Here is a 22,182-nt window from a genome sequence, read left to right as displayed (position 1 = left end):
TAATATTATGTAATTTTGCATTTCATTATTATCCTTGGTCAGATGCAGATATCAACAATGTGAAGAGGAGGAGAGCTATCAAAACCATCACAGAGGCAGCAGAGAAATCACCTACATGGCCGTGGATCAGGAGAGGAGGTCCATGTGAAGGAGCAAAAGCCACGTAAACACAAGTCATGGTCTGATAAACTAGGACGGGGTTGCCAGGGCGAGGGTGTTTGATGTTGGAAGGCCCAAAATATCTAAGTACCCCTGGCTACATCAGTGATGATGTACAGGAGCATAAAAAGATGTATTTTATAAGACATTGTCATCAAAAGGCAACACACTTAAGGGGTTTATCCACTGTCTTCAGACACAAAAATGTAGGTAGGGTGGAAGTCAGTATGGTACAACAAAACAGATTGTTCTAGTAAACAGGTGGGTAATCATGACAAACCTGAATGTAATGAGTAGAGAAATACTTGTCCATCCATCCATCCATCTTCTCCCGCTTTTCCGTCAGGGTCGCGGAGGTAACAGCTCCAGCAGAGAGCCCCAAACTTCTCTTTCCCTGGCCACATCAGCCAGCTCTGACTGGGGGATTCCAAAGCACTCCCAGGACAGCAAAGAGATATAATACCTCCACCTGGTCCTAGGTCTACCCCTCGGTCTCTTCCCAGCTGGACGTGCCTGGAACACCTCCCTAGGGAGGCGCCCAGGTGGCATCCTCACTATGTGCCCGAACCACCTCAACTGGCTCCTTTCAACGCGAAATACTTGTATTGCTTTTTTTTCTCCATTGCAGATGCTGAAACCCATTGCATTCGAAGACGGAGCTGCATTCATTGGGATTCACTGCAATGCATCGAAAATTGAGTTCCCCTCAAACAGCAAGAATCCCACCGGGTATACAAGTATGGCTCTCCGCTCAAACTTGTCAATGACTTTAAATACCAGGGATCATTCATAATCAACTCAGGGAAAGTCTGCCTCTCTTGATAAGCATTGGCGGTTGTAATACACTGGATAAAACAGGGCGATCTGACCTCCAGAACACATCAAACGTAATATGTCCAAGACAACAGTTGAACCCATCCTCATGCACGGCTCCAAGACATGGACCTTCAATGACCAACTCCACCACTGTCTCCACAGGTGCTATACCAACCTCCATCACAGGACACAAAATCTATCCTCGAAGAATCTCCCAAACATATATATGGCGATATTCCATGTCTCAGTAAGCATCTAACTTGGCGGTCTAGATTTGCTGGCCACTGTTTCCACAGAAAATAATGAACTAATTTCAGATCTTATATCAAAAGTGCAAGTGCAGAGTCTATCGACTTGGGTCTGATGATGATATCGGCTACATCAATGCCATTGTGCCCTCACTCATTAATCTTTGTTAAGGTGTCTTTCAGTAAGGCTATTAACCATGAAATGCTCCTTTCTGCTGCTAGATGAGACTGTGTTCGCACTCTGCAGCTCCCAGGTGTGATTCAGTGTAAATGAGCAGGCTGCTGAAAAAAAACAAAAAAAACCATTCAGCCCAGCACAAATGGCCGGGGGAAAAAAGGAGGTTAGAGAAAGTAATAATTGCAGTTGCTGAGAGTAGTTGGATCCCACAGGAGACTGGTCAGAGATGGACCTCTGTTCCTGTGTAGTGCAGGAATTAGATGTGGATTATGGGTGAGAAGATGTGGGGTGGTATTCCGATGTGGGGGCTCCATGTGGGAAGAAGTGCTTCATGAATGCTAACTTTGGCTGTGGGAAGTCTTTCGACTGTTCTATTGCCTTTATAGCTGGGAGTTTAGGATGAAGGACGTATATAATGAACACACGAGGGGATAGATGATGTTTGGATTAGTGTGTGTATCATGTGTGGGAGGAGGTAGTGCGAGCAGATCACCTGTTCGAACCAATTAACTCGCACCCCTGCAGTGGAATTAAAGCATGATACAACTGAATCTCAACTTCAGTGGAATTTCAAAGGTCAGCCCTCTTTTAATCCCTGCTATCTGATGTGGAGACAATTCATTGTGCTGGCCTAATTTCAATGTTCTAAGCACAGCAAATTCAAGTGGAGTTTCTACTGTGAGGAAACAGAATGCATTATGAAAATGGAAAGTTAAAGTCTGGCTATTTTCCCAGAACAGTGTGTTATACTCAAAGGCAACATAAACTGAATGGAGGTGGGAATTGTACTTAATGAAAAACATAAGCAAAGCTCCTTAAAGTAAGGGTTACACTTCAAGAAACATTTAAGTTAGTACATAGGAGGATCTAATGCACAGCCAAGTCCTTAATGCACACAGCTTATTTAGACAAAAAAAGATTGGATAAACTAATTAATATTCAAAGCATGGTAGGAGCTGCTCCATAGAATAGATAAAAACAAGGAAATTATAATGAAGCAGTCTCGCCAGACCGAAAAGCAAACTGTGGGCATAATTTACAGATAGAAAGCCACTACACAGTACGGCTGCTTCCATTAGATTGGTGTTCATGTGTTAACTTCCTGTCTTCTTCTGCTGAATCCTGTGGATCCTCTTGTGCTGTGTTCTTCTTCTTTTTCTCTTTTGCAGTTTGGCCAGCATGAACCCAAATTTTCTTGCTTTCCAACTATGTGGAGAGTTTTTCTGCACAAAACTAATGTGTTTTCTGCCCATAACTGAAATGTACCGGACTCCTTTCCTGATCGGTATGACTACACATGTGTCAGTTAGCGACAATCCTCTACTGGAAAAAAGAGCAGGCCTTTGTCTAAATTACCAAATATACTCAAGTATTCAACTAAGCCATGTCATAACATAACTAGTTAAAAGAAGGTTATGCATGTTTTCCCATGGATTTGTTCAGTTTATTCTTCCTATTGATTGATTATTTTTAGGCGTCATGTCAGGAATCCTGCTGTCAAGTAATCCCCAAAAACCCTTCTTATTTTAAACAGAAAAATGGCAAGTTAAGAACCCTCTAGTCTCTATAACCAAGACAATGCCTCTTGGAAGCACCCCCAAAAGTGTTATATAGTACAATAGTGAATTAGATGGATTTGGTTCTAAAAAGTACAAGCAGGAAGAGAAAGGGCTGGCTCTACCAGAGCTGTCACTACTACGACAACAACTTCCTCTGCCACTGCTATTATTACTGGGATCATACCGGGGTATGAGACACTGAATAATGAACACAGACTGAGGCGAGTTTGTCGCTATGACAACAGCTCAGACTGCCACCAGGTGTCCCTTCCAATACTATTAATATGTCTGCCAAATGAGACAAGGTTGACGTGGAACTAGGGCCAGCATTCAAGGGATTTATGACATCCGTCTCTTTTATTTGGACACCTATTCTGGCTACATACAACTGCAGTGTTGTCGTTCAAATAACTGTAGATATGATTCCTACCAGTGTCTTTTTTTTGTCAGTACATTTTCGTAGGAGTGTGACTCACTGCTCATCCAGGACTATAGTGACCCTTCTGCAACTAAGCTAAAGAAACAGGTTTGATCTTAACAAAAGGATCCTGAAGTTTTTAAATGACTCAAAATTCTATTGGCTCTTAGTGAGAGTAAACATGATATTTAATAGGATTTTGTGACTCATTTCAGATTGAACAAATATAAGATACAGTACATGATGCGAAGGAAATGAGTTTCAGTGTGTGTGTCAGGTTGTTCGTTCAGCCTGTTCCCTTGATTTGTAGATTGGTGCCAAAGACAAGCACGAGGAGAAATAGAAGGAATCATATTTTCTTTCATTTCAAATATTTAAGTGTTTCTTGTGCTGTTAAAAGTGAAAATGTTTCCAGTAAAATTGCAATGTTATTCTACAGTTAAACTGTATTTTGGAGACAAAGCCAGTCCCATGTTATCATACAGGATTGCGGATGATGTGTATGTGGTAGGATATAAGCTGTGCAAAGATTGTTCTTAAAAATAATAATTAATGTAAAATCCAGCCTGTTGGCCGGAGCTACTGGCTTGTTTACTTTCAGAAAACTCATTAATGAGGAGCAAATGGGCAATTAGGAGGGTTTACTTCAGAAACGGATCAAATCATGTAAAAATATAAACACCAACGGATAAATAAAGATCAATAATGAGAAAAGAACAAAAGTGGCCTTGGAACTTTGTTAATCAGCCAACACGATAATGATAAATAAGACATTAGCTGAGTAAAGAAAGACAGAACACATGCAAATATAAATCAAATACTGATGAACCCTACCTTGACCTCAATGAAGTCCGGCTGTCCCAAGGCAATGAGCTCTGAGTAGGCCTGCATCTCCTCCACATTCCAGGCCTTCACCAGCGTCAGCCTGTACACTGTCCTCTGTCTCTGGATGGAGAAACAGTGTTTGGGATTAATGGAAATGCTTGAAAAGTAAGAGGATAAACATGAGATTGTTGTACTAATAGTTTGTTGCATATTTAATGTATTACGGTTCTACGTTCCTCTTCTTATACCACATTTAGCAAAGACATTTTATTTACTTAATAAACAAATGTTCACATATGATGAACACAAAAACAGACTAATACACGATGAGTCCAACAGTGTGGTATTCTTCCACAGACTGAGTCAACAACACATTTGTGCAACATGTTCATATGGATTTTTGTAGAAAATGTGAATGTCTAGTTTGGTGAATAGCTACACTGATTTAAACCACAATTAGATTGAGCTGTGATAAGGTAAGAGTTTGTTTTGCTGTGTGAGTTGGTCCCATCATTATTTCAAGTGTAACACTTCAACAACGAAGCAAAGAAAAGACTTCACACTTGATTGAGCTCATACTCTAGTTTTGTTTGAAAGTAAAAAAAGGTCAAAGAGTGTTTAGCTTGAATTGTCCGTCCAATGGACCGTCCACAACGGTTCATGAGGTCTACCTCAGAGTTAGAGGGTTATTGCTCAGGACTCAATGAAGCTCAGATAGGAGGCCAAGAAATGGGCCCGTTCCAAAACCTCTTAGACTTTTTGACCGGGTATTAAACAAGTTCCCACAAATCGGGGGGGGAAAAAGCATGCAATGCATTAGTTGTTGTCTCTATGTTATGGCAATGGCTGTGTGTCACCAACATCTTTCCACTACAGGAAACAGCAGCTCACAGATGTCCTGATAACCACCAACTTACTGTCTGAATTATAACACAGCAGTTTGGGCACGTTTTGAAATTTTACTAATGCAACTACTGCATTCCAACCTGCCTGTTTCCGCTGCACATTGGCCAGTCATTTAAACAACATAGATAGAACTAAGAAAGGTTTTGCTTATTCAGAGTAATGGTACTTACAGGATTCATGCTTTTTTGAGTTTGTGCCTTTACGGTAATTGCATTTGTAATTGTTTTGGGCAGAAGCGTCAGCTAAATTAAATGTTATGTAACACCAAGCCCCCGGCCGTGGCGCAACTGGCTGGGGCACCTGCACCGTACGCCGGCGACCCGGGTTCGATTCCCGACAGATATGTTATATATGTGTTAGGGTCAAGGTCAAGAAAACCTGAGATATCTCTTTTATTTGTCCTCAGTTAACTCTCCCTGGGTGAAAAACGGACTGAAAAAGCCCTGCAGGCAGTTGAATGGTGTAGATTCAGGCTTTTGTTGTTGCTGTATAGCGGGAGTAAGAGGATTATTGAAAATGTGATGGAGAGGAAGAAAGATACGGAGAGACAGGGAGTTGAAAAAGGGAATAGTGAGGACAGAGAACTTGAGAAATACAAAGAAACAAGTAATTGACAAAGGGAGAGTAGAGAGCACCCCTCTCTCGCTCAGCAGAAGGTTATCTATAACACTCGGTCCTTTCAACCCAGTAGGGAAGGGGATAATTGGCCGAAGGAAGTGAGAGGTGAGGTATTTCAAGCTGCCCCTGTTCTAAATACGACACTGAGGCACAACTCTATCAATCCCCCGGTGCACAGTCAGGGAGGCCAGGTGGAGGAGAACAGAGAAGGATAAGCACTAAGGAGGGCTGGAGATAGAGCCAACCATGAAAGAGGGACTCAGAATGATATGGAGCCGAGACAGGGAGACGGGGAGGGGTTATTGGAACACAAAGAGAGAGTTTATTTTCGGAAACTGGGCACACAGGCAAACCATATTGTCACACTGACATGTACAAACACAAGAACACTCTGGAGCAAATTGAGTCATATTTATAAAAACAGATATGCTTTCATTTCGTGTTTCTAATAAATATACAACTTTTGGACATAAAACTTTATTTACTCATGGCTTTGTTTTTTGAGCCAGAGAATGCCTTTTTCGATAGATGCAGTGTTGAAAGGGGGAGACAGTGCGGAGGACATTTCCTAACAGTTCAACGAGCCAGAAACAAACTGGCATACTGGGCATCAGATACAGAATATGGGCCTACTCATTTCTTGGTTAAAGGTGCCCTATTATGCACATTTTTAAGTTCATATTAGTATTTTATGCCTCTTTATATTTGCTTTAATGATCAGAAAGCTCTTTATTTTTCTCATACTGCCTGTGCTGCAGCACCTCTTTTCACTCTCTGTCTGAAACCAGAGCCCAGTCTGCTCTGGTTGGTTAGCTGGCCGGCTGTGTGTGATTGGTCAACTGCTTAGAGATTTCATGCCACTTATCATGTGTTGGAGTGCTAGCCAATAGAAGCGTGAGTGTTACATAGTAGTGTCACTATGTTACGGAAGTAAACAAAGGAGTCAAATTGAGGTGTTTCAGGCTGAGGGGGGAGTGTGTGTGAGAGAAACTCCCTCTGGAGATTTATTGCTCCCAGTGCTCTCCATTTAATTTCATCCATGCTTCAATATGCTAAGGGTCAAACCATGTCTCTAAAATTACCTTCACTGCTTCTGACCTTTCTCCTTTCAAAAATCATACTCTACTATGCAATTGCATTGGGACTGTGCCCGTCAGTGAAACACATCAGTAATACGTTTAAAAATATTTATAACTCACAATAACCTACTGCAATAATGAGCTAATGTTCCACTGAACGATCAAAGGCCTAAAATCAAAAAGAAGGATCATACTTCAATATCACATGTCGATTCCATAGAGAAAGAAACTGCACAACGCTTCATTAAAGTATATGCCCATGTGATTGTTGTCTCTTTACATTTGGTGTCTTACATATGGTATAAACATGAGAATGCTGAGCCAGGAAAGCTTGGATAAACATTAGTTCGACACCAATTATAAAAGGTGTTCTTTAGATTGATGGCTCCTTTACCTGTCAGAATGGCAGTTTTGGAAATAATGAGACTCCAGTGACAATGCAATGAATTTGCCAGAGGGTAGAAGTGTCAGACCCAGGTCCAGCAGGACTTCGCTGTCACCCATCTGCCATGGACTGGATTCATCTTTAGTCACTTAGAGCATGGGAGTCAAACTGAAGGTCTGAGGGTCATAACAATGACCTGCAAAGAATACGGTTTGCTTATCATACAATTCAATGCTGCTTTAAGGAAGTAAATGTCCCAGAATGCATCTCGATTTTGTGACGTGCGTACTAAATATAGGGTTGTGAAACATTTGAATAATACAACATTGTTAGAGTAGGAACCGGAAAGACAATTTAATGAGATATGAGAAAGCGAAAACGTGTTTGTGCTCAATGGAAAGCCGGTACGTCTTCTTTGCAACTCGGAGGTGGCAGTGCAAAGGGAACACAATTTCCAGCAGCACTTCAACTCCAACAAAGGAGCCAAGTATGCTAACTGTGGCTACCAAGAAACGTAACAGAAAATAGAATGATTAAAAGGCAGCTTGCTTTCTTAACATAATGTGGCCCGTTCGATCACAATCAGTCGGATGTCTCAAAGGCTCATTCCAATGTAGTCATTGGATTTATGATGAAAACTTGTGTTCTGGTCATTTGGACTTCTGGTTGATTTGGATTTGAAGATTGCAGATATTAAGATATATTGCACAGACGCGTTTACAAATTTCAAGTGTGGTTGAGAAAATTATCTCCACTTTACACAAACTACATCACGGTCGCAAGGATAAGCGTCGCCACTGCCAAGCTAAAGGCGGCTAATGTTAGGTTAGATGACGTTTAGTGGTTTTATTAAGTCACTTTTTAGCCAACCGCTGTGTTAATGACACTGTGACGACCATTCCCCTTCTGCCAATCATTGCTCTTTGCCTTGCTGTCATCTGGCAGGTATTGGGAGTGTCATTCTGTTTGTGCCCGCAAAGGCCTGCTCAACTGGAAGGCTGACAGGGTGATCCTGGCCTTGCTGCAGCAACCTCATCCTTCTCCCTTTGTTTGGTTTAATGCACCATCCAACATGCTTGCTTCATACTTCCACACATCCATACACTGCTGGCATGACTCTCCTTCTTACACACTCAACCATTTAAGAGTCATGTTCTTGAACTGAGTTACATAGATTACTTGAATGCATACAACTCTGTGTTGCCAGCCTTGAGGAAGGCAGTAGCAGACAAAGAAGGTTTAGACATTCACCAGTGGAGTATTTACTGGCATATTTTCTCTCATAGAACATATCCTGAATATAAGGTCAGCTTGGTTAATAACAGACCTTATTTCAGGCATGTAAACAAAAACAGGGTCAAAGCAATTTGACTTTGACAACCAGAAATGGTCAAAAATAAGAGACTAATTTAGGTTTTCTGCACTGCTCTATACAGACGATTTACAAGCTTTAAAAAATACATATAGGATGACAACTTTAATGATCAGTCCTAACTATCTCTGCTTCTCTCAGTGCACATTTGAACTCTTAGAGGGTGGGAACCCAGTGATACGAACATACCCATCATCACCAGTATCCTTAGAAGTGTCTGATGGTTACAGGGTGTTTTGTGGATGTAAGTTTTTTAATATATAATTATACATAGTTAAAAGATTGCTTAACACAGTATACACTGAATTAAGTTTTTAACATGTCACTTCATATTTCATAATTATAGCATAGATTGAGGAGGCTGTATAAAGCATGAGTGTCCAAAATGCGGCCCTCGGTCCATTTTGTATTGGCCCTCAGCACAATTTCTGAAAGTATAATGGAATACGGCCCACATATGAAACTCGTGTTTGACCTATATTATATATCTCAAATATAAACACAATATATTAAATGTATTAATTAGCCCAATTTTCCAATACATTCAGTCAATTAAAGTTGAACACAAATCTAACAAATCTAAGTTGAGAAAACAAGCCCCAAAACTTATCTACATAACATGCCTTGAACATAGCCTTCATATTTCCCCTTATTATAAGCAACCTGGGGCTCCTGTTGTTTTCTTTAAGCATATTCAAGTATCAAACATGATTTACCTACATTTGATTGATTTTGCTAACTTATAACTTAACTTATGAGGCAGTATACCTCACCTCTAGTGAGTGGCTCAGGCCTTCGTACGCTTTTCTGTTCGTGGCCCTCAGTGAAAGAGGTTTGGACATCCCTGGTATAAAGCAAGCAGTGGAAGGTCTAAAATATTGTTGTGCTGACCGGATCCCTTACTGCAACAAACTTAAAAATGACAAGTGACAAGACATCAATTCTTAAATTCCAAGATGTTTCTGTTATTATGGCCATCCCTGCAGTTACCTCACATTTGCCGTCAGTGCAGAGATTTTCTTGGAGCTGTGCTGTCACTCAAGCTGTGTGGTAATGAATTTGCTCACAGCTTGTTGAAGCATTAAACAAGAGGAAGTGGGTCCATTAGAAGAGGTGTTAAAGAGGTTCTCTGAGAAACTTCAGAGTCCGCATCTTTCATGGGCTCCTTTTGCTACTGTACCGCTTTACACGACAGGTTGGCTCTTTGAGGAACATGCTAACAAGGGGAATCAATTTACACAAGCAGTGTGGTGTCTGGACGCAGGCTGTGGTAATGGACTTTCCCTCACAAAGGTGCGCTTGTTTTTGTGGACACATCACGCACTTAAAAGAAATCAACACCTCTGACTGTTACATTCAGCAGTTTTAAAAGTGTTAAAAGACTCAGGAATCAATAAAAAGTTGATGAAAGTGTTCATATTAAAGTGCTCTCATTGATCGCAATTTTGCTGTCATCCCACAGGAATTTGTTAAAAATAGAAGACATGTCAATCGGGGGTTTCTGAGAACACTTAATCAGGCCTTTCAGCTGCTGCTGTGATTCACTCAAAACAAAAAGCATGAGTAAGAATCTGCCACGGCCAAAAGTGAGATGGATATAATTTCCTTTTGTTAAAGATCCCCACCACCACATATTTTAATGTACAGCTTACCAAAAAGTGTAATTGTGATATTCTGTTATTTGTAGTAATGTTTAATTGAAAAGGATGCAAAAGTGGCTTCATCTCTATTCATGAAATTAGTTATGTTTAGCTGAAGCACTGTTAAGCTGCAAATTATCCTGAGAAGTGCGCTCAACAGTGGGAGTGGAAACAAAAAAGCTTTTAGAACTCTCAAGCTTCTTTTCCTGTAAATATTCAGTCCTGCGATTTGCTAGCTTGCCAAATTGCAAAACTACTTCCACCTGACAACAAGTGCTGCATGTTTATATTTTTTCTGCAAATCAACTCTGGGGGAATGAGTATAGTATGAAAAATATATTTCAAAATCGGATATTATTATAAAAACCTGAATGAATAAACATTATTTATATATTATGAATAATGACTGTGGAGCTAACAGATAGCTTAAAGAAATCAATGCAATAGCGACCACTTGATATCTATACTATTGTCATTCCAGGATCAGCTAAAAACAAAACAATAAATTCCATGTATTTAGGGACAGATACAGGAGAACATTCCTGCCCACTGCAATAACACTGTACAACAAATCACCTCTGGCTGGCAGAGAACTCTCAGCTCCATAGTTTCTCTCTGTGCATTTTACATTTATATCTCATTTAATATTCCACTCCTTGCACTCAACTGTATATATTTCTGTTTTACTCTCTAATGCTGGTTTTTTCCTTTTAGAATTGTTTATTTCTACTTTTTTCATCCTAATGTGTGCAATGCCTATTTTTTTTAAAGACCTCTTATCTTAACTCTTAAATAGGACATATTTCCATCTTTAATATCTCATTTGGCTGCGAAATCCCTTTTCATAAAAATCTAAATGTATTCAGATTTCTAGCCACAACCTTAACTTCACAACATTACATTAGCACACTTAATTGGACACTAGCCAATACTAATTTTAACTGAATTAAGCTTGAACAATGTAACTCAATGAAGTCTAAATCAGTAAATGTAAGTTAGCTCCATGATTTAGCAAAGCAGGACTGTGCTGCTAACGCTAACCAGTTCTCCCTATTCCGTAATGCAGCATTATCAGGGAAAAATACGGTGCATTATTCTTGAGTCTGAGAAAAATAAGCTTACCTTCTCTCCCAGAGCCCGGAGGCTGTCCAGGAAGCGGGGCCAGAAGTCTTTAAAAAGTGGTCGGTCGATCTTCTTCAGACTGTCTTTGGTGCTGGCGTCCACACTGACATACAGCTGGGTCACTGGCACAAGGCTCCTGGAAATAGTAGAAAATATGGAGGAAAAATGAGGGTAGGAATGATCATGAACATAGGGGGCATTTAAACGCTGTGCTAAAAGCAACAGTCATCGCACAGGACAGGTATGGCAAAATAAGTGGGCAGAGGAGGAGGAAGCTGTAAAAAAAAAAGGAGTGCTTCTCATCAATATTAAATAACTTAGGAAGACATTAACTCGTGTGCATTTAACTGCATTTAGGCACGATCAGTATTAGCCGGAGGATGCACAGGATTAGTAAACAGAACCAGAAAAGTATCAACAATTCACACCTCAAACAGGAACAGCAGTAGTCCCTAATGCTTCTCACTTCGACATGAGAGATTCAAATATATGCTGTGCCTTAAGAGAGGCAATTATGTAGGGATGTAAAAACAAACCAAAGTAGCCAAACAAGCAATGAGACAGACGTCTGGAAATGCAGCTTTTTCTACCATGGGAAAATTCCACTGATCTGAGCACTACAGGAGGAGAGATTCAACAAACAGCTCAGCTCATCGACAACCAGGAAACTCCGGCTGACAGGAAAGAAGATGGCTGGTGGCTACTGTCTTTCAGCAAGGAAGTACTTGACATCCTAGCCTGTGACAGGAAAACTAGCTGACATATTATTGATTATGTCGGGGAAGGTCTCAATAAATCTGGAAACTTGAGTGACAGAAACCAAGGAAAACATATTGACACGTATATATTTCATGTTTATTGTAAACAAGCTAATTCAGCCGTTTTTTCTGATATCAATAAACTGTATTTTACTGTTCATCTCTTCCTTTTTTTCTATATTTATGTTACCAGAGTCTTGAAATTGCTATTATTTATGTATTTAATTTTCCGAATATGTTTATGTTTTGCACCAATACTCACAATAAAAATTCCCTTTACGGAATTTATGTTAAAAGTGATCATCTTGATCAATATGAAAGGGCAAAAAATGTTGTTCTGTTTGGTTGATCTGACGAGCAAGTCTTTATTAGTGGGAATGGGTTATTATGAGCTCAAGCAAAGGATCCGAATACATAATGAGGTTTTGAAAAGGGCTAGTTCACCCAAAACACAGAACAACTCATTTATGCTAAGTGGAATCTGCTCATGCAGACACTTTAGTATGATATGCCACCTAACACAACTGAAGTTAATACTTTTTGTGCTGCTCAAAGCATTAAAAGTCTAATTTGACTACATACTGGTGATTCTTTCTGTAAAGTCTAACAATCCAAAAACTCTAACCAACCCAAAAGTATTTTACCCTACTTGTTAGAGGACACACAAAACTCATAATTGTGGAGGCCAAACCTTTGATCCTCCCTGCTAGGGAACAATCTGCTGAGACACACACCCACTACTTCCTTTTTTCCAAACTTCAAAGAGCTTGCCAAGGCAGAAGGTAAAAATATACTTCAGGAACATAATGAGCCAAACAGATTGGCTGGAAGGAATATTTTAAGAGAAGAAATAAATAGAAACAACCCCCCCTACCTGATTTCCTCAGGAAACTGTGCATTGGTGACCAGGAAGCTGGAGATATGGTGGGTGTGGAGGAGGCGGATGAAGGTGTTTATTTCGGGGTACATGATTGGCTCCCCCACCAGGGAGAGGGCACAGTGCTTGACTGCCAAGCCCTCCTCGTACCGCTCCAGCTTCACTCCTGGGACACCTGGAGGGAGAGAGGGAACAGATGATTGTTTTCATGTTAATCTTTGACTCAATCAACGTCTCCCGACAATAAGAGCATCACAACAAGTGAGCCTCACACGGGGTACCTTTTTTGGACACTGGTAGCTGGGTCCTTTAGGAACTGTGGGGTTGCGGTAGAAGCCACATGTAAGTGTTTTTTTATTTATGATGTGTTTTTCACTCATCAGTAGTGGGCAGTTTGTTCTGGAGCTTGGGTGGTGATGGTAGTGCTTATAGCTGACCGCATTCACCTGGGAGTGAAATGTTATGTTGACTGCAATCACATTTACACTTCCACTCGCAATCCCACTTGCACTATGTAACTGGTACCAATTTGATAAGATTTTGATTTGTGGAAGATTAAAGGGCCAAACTGACTCCATAGGTGGAGTGGATTTAATGTTGCTCCATGAAAGTGTTGCTACCCGTGTTTATGCCTACAGCTGTTATAGTAGCTGATTCACGTCCACAAATGGACAGATATGCCCAGGCACTGTAAATATGATAGTCTACTGCTACTAACACTAGAGTAATACCATCTGGGGCAGGCAGTAACTCAGTCTAGGCTTAGCTTGGGAACCAAATGTCACTGGATGGTCACCATTTCAAGTCACCGCACAGAACAGAAGAAATAGGTAAATAAAATAAATGTTGTGTGGACTGGTAGCTGGAGATGTAGCTGGAGACGTGCCAGGTCACTTTCTGGGTGTACTGTGTCATTGAGGCACAGAACCCCCAACTGCTCCCAGGTGACGAAACCTGGCAGCGCCTTTATTCTCTGACACCTCTCCATTAGTGCATGTGTGTATTTCAACTTTTATAAAACAGCTGAAAAAAAAAGTGTGCCTTCCGAAATCAAAAGAGCACAAAGTAAAGAAAAACGGTGGGAAAGAACAGCGTGAGGTCAGGGTTTGAAGTGAGGTCAAGCTGAGTTATTACCAATTGGCACAGGAGAGATGTGTGGTGGTCATGAAAAATTAGCAGAAAATGGGGGAGACGGGGAAAGTTGGAGCTCTGGGAGTCGGGCCCAAAGCCCAGACTATCTCCTCCTCTCCCTCTCTCCTCCTTCGCACTGGGTGGTCTTGGACTCTCCTAATGCTCAGGGGATCTACAAGCAAAGACTTAAGGGATGCTGTTAAAATACGCTCAGCATAAGTATGAGAATGAATGTTATGAAGTTTAATAAACTGCTGCTATTAATCTTTTAGATTAATATGCACGTTGAATTTTAAAAAGACCTGATGAAATTAATTAAAAGAGGGAGGAATCAAGTTTCAGTTTTATCGTCCAATCGAGGAAAATCTATAATTGGAACACGACCACATGCCGCCAAAATGACATACATGAGATGCATAGGACAAACTAAATTAGATCATTGATCACAACCACCATAGACATTAAAGAGCCAGGAGATGACCCGTCTTTGGATGAATATGTAGAGGTGTATAACCTGTGAAGTCTCTTTGTCCGGGTTTGGCGATGGTGGGGAGGTAGTGAATGTGAAATAAGGTAACAAAAGAAAAGTTCATATCAGAGTGCTGACAGTAAAAGCATTTAATGCTGGCAAGATGTGTTGATGGAGACGGGGAATAAACAAAAAGTGGAAGCTTGGGGGAAACAGTTTCAAACACTGTCATGGGGATTTGATGTAATAAAACTAAAATTAAAGCAGATGCTATTTAATAAAAAAATACACATGCAGTGAATCTCAATTAAATAAACGTGGGACTGTTGCCTTCTATGAATAGTTGTTTGCAACATTCTGTATGGAGGAAACATAGAAAGCACCTGTTACTGTGCCACTCTTCAAGGACAAACCATTCAATGGAACAGCTGCTCACCACAGGAGAAAACCCACTGAACTCTGGGAGAACTGAAGAACGGTGCATGTGGTGTGAAACCTCATTAAATGTATCATATCTTACGGTATTAGAAATGAGAAATTCCATTACATTCTCACATAATACCCTCCCTTGTGGGGGCTCACTGTTTCTAAAGTGGACCACTCAGATAAAATGATCATGAGCGGAGTTGGGCGCTCTGTTGCAAGTCGAGCAGTTGTGGTTAGCCACAGAATTGAACCTTTGAAAACTATTATCGCAGACGTTTGATGTGCTCCGGACATGACCTGCATGATTCATGACACAGAAGATGTTTAACAAGTCATTGTCCTTTGCAGGCTTCTTCTCCCCGTTTCATTTGTTTATGATGTGTTAGTTATGAAACACACTGAACACTCCCTTTTGGTGTGGTTTGGTTTTATCCAAAAATTAACTAGGCCATGGATTCTTGGATGGAAGGGCCGGAGTACAAGTACGGTCTGCATGTCTGCAGTGAGAAGTTTTAAATATTGAAAGTGTTGTGTTGCTGCGGAGAGAAACAGAGAACAAAATATTGAATTCAGCGGAAAAAGCTGTTATTCCTTCTCAAGTCAGCGATTGAACTAACATAAAGTAGGTTCATGCAAGGTCTGCACAATTAATAACAAAATACCCAAATCACAGTGCGCACAATAATTGGTCAAAGACAAAGTGTAAACATGGTATTTAAAAAAAACCTTGTTTGGTTCATATCCTCCTAATATTACATCATCATCATTTCAATATATATTTTTCAATTATGTTAATATTGTTTAAAAAATCATACATCATATGGTGATTGCAATATCAGTCAAAATAATGGTAATTAGCATTTCTTTCTAAATTGTACAACCCTAGTTCATACATTCATACATGTAGATTTTATTATAATACTTTAAGTAAACCTAGGGCAGTTACAGTAGATTTACTGCCAACCAAAGAGCATAACACTGTATCATATTGGAAGAAGTGATGAATATGAAGGAAATAAAATAAACAAACCCGTCCGACAAACCTAAATATCGTATCACGCAACAACATCGTGTAAGAGTTGAATCACATTTTGTTTGAAATCAAACCTTAATTTTTCTTTAAAGGCATCTTTCCACAACTTATTATTATAAACTGTTGCATGCATGAGCTCTTTAAGGCAGTATAATATCATGTAATCAGAGTAGACCCCAGTTTAACCACACTGTGGGTTTTCAGTAGCATTGTCTGGTTAGATCATTGCTTTACACATTATAAAACGTATCACTATGAATGGTAAATGGAGTTGAAGGCTGTCTAATGGGATTCTGTAGTGCGGCTGGAAAAAGAATTATGGATGATAATGACATTATAGGCTGCGTTTTGCTCTAGTGTGTTTCTCATTAGAAATTTAAAGCATCTGAAAATGTGCTTTTCTTTATTTTCAGGACCAAACGGCCTAACTGAAAGCCTCTTGTGACAAATGCTTGTTTCTTTTACTTTAAGTGAACTAAGAAGCTTGTATATAGTATTGTTCCATTATAATAACTTCAGGAGATTTCTATAAAGACATGCCTTATAATACAGCTCTGAGAATGATACACGCTATAAAGTAAAGCAGTGAAGAAGACATTTCTGAAATGGCTTTCAGCATTTGGCATCTATTTCATTTCCATATCACATTTGCTTCTCTGTTTTATAATGGGATCAGCAGGAGAGATACGCGAGCCTTTTGACTGCGAGATCATACAATCAATCAGTCATACAGTCTTTGATGTCAATGTGCTGTCAACGTTGTTGGATATAAAGTTAGGGTTATAGGCTAAATCTTAAAGTCTTTAGTGTCTCTCCTGGGACATGTCTCCATACCTTAATGTTCAAAAAGATCTTTATGTTTCTCATACTGTCTGTGCTGCAGCACCTCTTTTCACCCTCTGTCTGAAACCAGAGCCCAGTCTGCTCTGATTGGTTATGTCCCGCCCCTTAGCGTAATATGTACAATGTGATGGAGCACCAATAAAAGTGTGATTGTATTGTAGTGATGTCACTTTGTTGCAGAAGTAAACAAAGGAGTCCAAAGGAGGCGTTTCAGGCAGGGGGGGGGAGTTTGTGGGAGAGAAACTCCCTCTGCAGGGAACACAGGGATGTTAGCTTTTGCAGACCATTTACATGCACAAACACCGAAATAACCACTCAAGGGAAAACCCCAAAAAGCATAATAGGACCCCTTTAATTATTTTCTTACATTTTGTTCATGATTATTCATGTTAATGCGAAAAACATCAGATTCTGTTTAGCAGGGTGGCTGATAGAAGGATGATAGAAAATTGGATACTTCAATTCGTTTTCGTTGTTGCATTACTCAAATAGGACACGTGTGCTTTGGGCTAATAACTGGACTTAAGGAAGGGAAGGGAAAACCCCAAAAAGTGTAATAGGGCCCCTTTAAGAGAAGGCCACAGTGAGAGCCAGTGTAGAATATCAATCTTAAAGGGGATTGTTGCTACTGGCTTCTAGACTTACACCAAAAGAACAATTCACTGAGCTGGTAAGAAGTCGGTTTCGCAAAGTGGGTTTGGGTTGGACAGGAATGATGTGTGTATTGGTGTGTGTTGCTCGAGCTGAGCTCGCAAGATAAGTTGGTTCAGAATCTCAATGTGCTGCACAGCCACAATTATGCCACAAAAAGTAAAGTGCTAACTTTGCAGCCTACATGTGAAATAATGAACAGGATATAGTTTGGGCTGGGGCAGTGCAGGAGATAACTGTTGTACTGCGGCTGAATACAGCACTGCTGACAAGGCACAATATACTCACCCGGTTTGGTGACTGTTAACTCAGGCAAGAATGCCAAACAATTGCATAATCGGTGTATCATTTTTAAGGATGTGCTGATTTTCTACTGTACCAATCTTACTGATAGAGCAGTACTGTTAACAATAAATGCCGTGAAGTTATTGTATAAAACCCCTGAAATGTGTTCTTTAGCTCCTTTTTGATTGACATTATTCTCCAGACTTCTCAAATTGTGAATATTCTATGTTGTACATTCAGGTTTGTCAGACATTGGGCTTCTAAAGAGCTGTTCTCAGCCAATGAAAGAAGCCAAAGAAAAAAGCTCCTAAATGCCAACAGTAATAGTACAACTAGTACTTATTCTGCCAAAATGTGGGAGCAGAGCTACTTTAACAAACCATTACATACCATAATTCTGGTTTAGGCAGCAATGTGTACTGTAGGTTAGAGCTCAGAAGTGGATACATGGAACTGGGACATATAAGACAATGGAGGGAAAATAAATTGTGTGTGTTTCATTTTTAAAATGTACAGGTCATTTGCCAGTATGTCGTTCAATATACTACCATCTGCATGCACAGTGTACAGCCATCACTGCTGTCCACATTACTGCACTGTGAGCCAAAGCACTCCATCCTGAATTAGTTTACTGCAGTGAAAATGTATTTTTAATGATGTAAAGCACTAAGTTTTTATCACCTCTGCTTGTATTTGGTTGCAAGACTTTATCATGGCAGATTTATCTTGATTTAGCCAGTTTGTTGAGGAGTATTAATTAATGTTATTTATTCAATCTTATTCATAATCTAATACAAAATATATGTGTTTCTTTTTTTAATTATTTGTTCACTTCAAACCCCAACTTTGGACATACCCTACATTTCTGGTTTTAACTGCTCCCAACATGGCAAACATTAGCGACATAGAGCGGGGCCGTATGAAATAAAGCTCATATAATGGTATCTCTTCAAATTATAACGGTATCACGGTGTTTATTCATTTGATTGTGAATTGTTTGAACAATGCAGCTAAAGTATTTTTGCACTGGCAACACGTACCTTGGATCCAGGGTTTTGATCATTGACCTGAAGCCCCCTTTTTCCCCTGTAGTGTATGTAATGGGACCATGTCTTTGGCCAGATAGAATGTTATCGAGTTGGTGATCTCGTTCCATCTTTTGCTTTTCCTATCATAGGCAGTTCCTCAAACTTTACTTTAGACATTTCAACCACGTTGCTTGTTGGAGCAGATCGTATTTTCATGCATTCTTCATACTCCAATAAGTGCTTTCTGTTGAAGTGTTGGCGTAACTTACTTGTGTCACCTCCTCTGACAACAATTTATGTCCGACAACATTTGCAATAAATATTTTTTGTTCCATGACAGATTTTCAAATCCCAAAAACCTCCAAACGACAGACACAGCTCCTTTCCACTGCACAAGTTATTCTTGTTTGTCATGTGTATCTCCGGTAGGGGTGGGCGATATACCGGTATGATAGTAAAAACCGGTATTGTGCTGCGCCATGATATGAATTTTGAGATATCGTTGATACCGCGGTATTCATAAATTCATAAATTGGCGTTCATATTGGGTCGCATTGTCGAACATTCTTTGTCTTCTGAAGTATATTCAAACGGGCTTCGGAAGATTAACCTAACAACAGATCTCTGCTGGATTAATGAATGCCTGGACGTGTTCCTAAACAGCCTGTCTGTTCCTAAAACAGCTGTGCACAGAGTTCTCGTGCACCTAATTTCCATACAAAAACGCTCCACAAGCTCCTTATAAGGGCATGCAAGACGTGTGAACAATCCAGACTCCACAGGCAACGCGAAAGCAACTTTAAACGATCAAAATCATGACATATGACGGAAGTAGTGCTAGCAATAGTGGATCCAAAACAAGAAGAAGAAGAAGACGAAGACGACGACGACGAAGAAGAAGAAGACATTGAAGAAAAAGAAGACATTGAAAATTAAAGATGAGTCAACAGGCAGAAAAGAATACCCAGGAGCAGGATGACGAATTGGTGAGAAAGAAAGGGGGCACCTCTGTCGTGTGGAACTGGTTCGCTTTTAAGATCTCCGACCTCGAACAAAAAAATATCTTATGTAAATTGTGTCGCCGTGCTGTTTTAGCGAAAGATGGAAACACCACCAATTTATTAAATCACCTTAAAACGATGCATGTACTGGAATATGCAGATTGCATCAAAATGCGAGAAGCAATCAGCCCAGGAGCTCGACCAAAGACAAGCCAGACTTCCACTCAATCGCTTCAGCAATCACTACAAACATCATTCGCTGCCGGTACTCGCTATGAGCGGACAAGCAAGAAATGGAGAGACATCACAGAGGCTATAACCAATCACATTGCGAAGGACATGGTACCCATCCAAACTGTGGAGAAAGTGGGTTTCAAAAAGTTACTTCAAACTCTGGACCCAAGGTACGAGATCCCGAGCCGCAAGTACTTCAGCCAGAAATGCCTGCCTCAACTTTACTTGGAATGTCGGGAGAGAGTTTACGGCGAAGTAAGCCAAGTCGATTTATGATGTTAGAATACATATTTTGCCTCAGCTTATGTCATTTAACTAAGAAGGGCTATTCAAATGTGATTCAGATTTTTTTCCCCTAATATATTGTGATATAATATCGATATCATCTGGACAGTGAAAAATATTGTGATATGAATTTTACCTCATATCGCCCACCCCTAATCTCCGGTATACTTTTCTTCAGTGTCCATCTTTGCATTCAGCTTCACATGTTATGCACGTTTGGCGCTGTGCCCCAGCATGCATTTCAGCGGAATTTCGGTATATGAAAAATGCATATCATACGGTATAAGGTTCATGGTATTCGGTACAAAACGGTATACTACCCAGCAAGAACATCAGAATTTAGATTTGTACATGTGTCACTGGACAAGAGGTTACAAGAGGTCATAAAGAGTAAAATACAGATGCCCATTCTTTATTTCTACAAAGGGATTGAAATGTATGAAGCAGAGTTGTGGACTCGAGTCACATGACTTGGACTCGAGTCAGTCTCGAGTCATGAATTTGATGACTTGAGACTTGACTTGACAGAATCTAAAAGGACTTGCACTTTGACTTGGACTTTAACATCAGTGACTCGCATTTGGACTTGGACTTGCCCCTTTTGACTCGAAAAGACTTGCTACTTTCCCCAAACCCAAAGATTAAAAAGTATGTTGACATGGACCGCGCTATCTCTCTTTGCACCTGTGTGCATCTGTGTGCGTAACGTGTGTGGCACGACATCCAATCAAATTAGATCCACGTTGTTTTGATCGGCCAGCATCCAACCAATCAAAGTACTGGACAACCAATGAGGCGGAACAAACTACAAGGCGCCAAGTAGGCAACAATGATAACACGGGTAGTTTCGTTTGGATTTAAAAACTTTGAGATGGTCAACAAAAAAAGAACTGCAGTCTGTAAAACCATCGTGCACAAATGACTGACAGACTTTTGGCCAATTTGATCTTTTACAAATGCAATGCAGCATAGGGTCCTGACAAAAAAGCACAACTCTGTTCATTGTCATGTTCATGACACTTCACATCTAGTCCCCTTCCAGACACACACACACACACACACACACACACACACACACACACACACACACACACACACACACACACACACACACACACACACACACACACACACACACACACACACACACACACACACACACACACACACACACACACACACACACACACACACAAACACACACTCACACACACACTTTTTTGGGAGCGAGGATATCTTGTATAAAGTGGTGACATGCTTGAAACGGTTAAGGTTACACTTAGGTTTTGAAATGAGTTAAAAAGACTGAAAATGTTTTTATAAAGTGGTAACACATTTGGAAAAGTTACATTCAACTGTTTTTGTGATCCTCCAAATACCGGTTTGAGGGTGAAGACATGTTTTTTAGTTCAAGGCTAGATTTAAGTTTTAAGGTGAAGAGTGTTTTGCAGAAGTGAGGATCTTTTGAGACAGTTATAGTGCAATAAGCAATGGAAATACAATGTCAGCACTTTCTGTGGAAATTACATTTGCCTTTGTTTATTTCAAATGTGTTTGAACAATGTTCTTGGTTTGATAAATATATACAGATCTTAAAAGCATACATGATTTGTGTAAATATTATTTCTCCGTAGTTAAAAGGACTCGAAAGGACTTCAAACTCAAACGGTAAGACTTGGGACTTGACTTGAGACTTGAAAGCAAAGACTTGAGACCAACTTGTGACTTGCAAAACAATGACTTGGTCCCACCTCTGGTATGAAGTGCATTCGACAATGCAACTGTTTGATGTATAAATAAATAACCAGACAGACTGAAAGAAAAACAGAGTTATAC

At 40.1% G+C, this 22,182-nt stretch overlaps 1 protein-coding gene across 1 annotated transcript in view; it reads right to left on the bottom strand.

The window, feature by feature from the left end:
* The window catches only part of tyw1 (tRNA-yW synthesizing protein 1 homolog (S. cerevisiae)), an 88,264-nt gene that overhangs the window by 20,152 nt on the left and 45,930 nt on the right, over positions 1-22,182 (bottom strand). The window contains exons 12-14 of the mRNA XM_063907686.1: positions 12,958-13,135; positions 11,326-11,461; positions 4,213-4,323 (exon numbers count right to left, since the gene is read on the bottom strand). Of these exons, the coding sequence (XP_063763756.1) occupies positions 4,213-4,323; positions 11,326-11,461; positions 12,958-13,135 (425 nt within the window). The remainder of the gene's footprint in view (positions 1-4,212; positions 4,324-11,325; positions 11,462-12,957; positions 13,136-22,182) is intronic.

The sequence above is a fragment of the Eleginops maclovinus genome, chromosome 18 (assembly GCF_036324505.1).
Source record: "Eleginops maclovinus isolate JMC-PN-2008 ecotype Puerto Natales chromosome 18, JC_Emac_rtc_rv5, whole genome shotgun sequence".
Taxonomy (NCBI): domain Eukaryota; kingdom Metazoa; phylum Chordata; class Actinopteri; order Perciformes; family Eleginopidae; genus Eleginops; species Eleginops maclovinus.
Note: the sequence above shows the minus strand (reverse complement) of the source record. Positions and strands in the feature narration are given on the sequence as shown.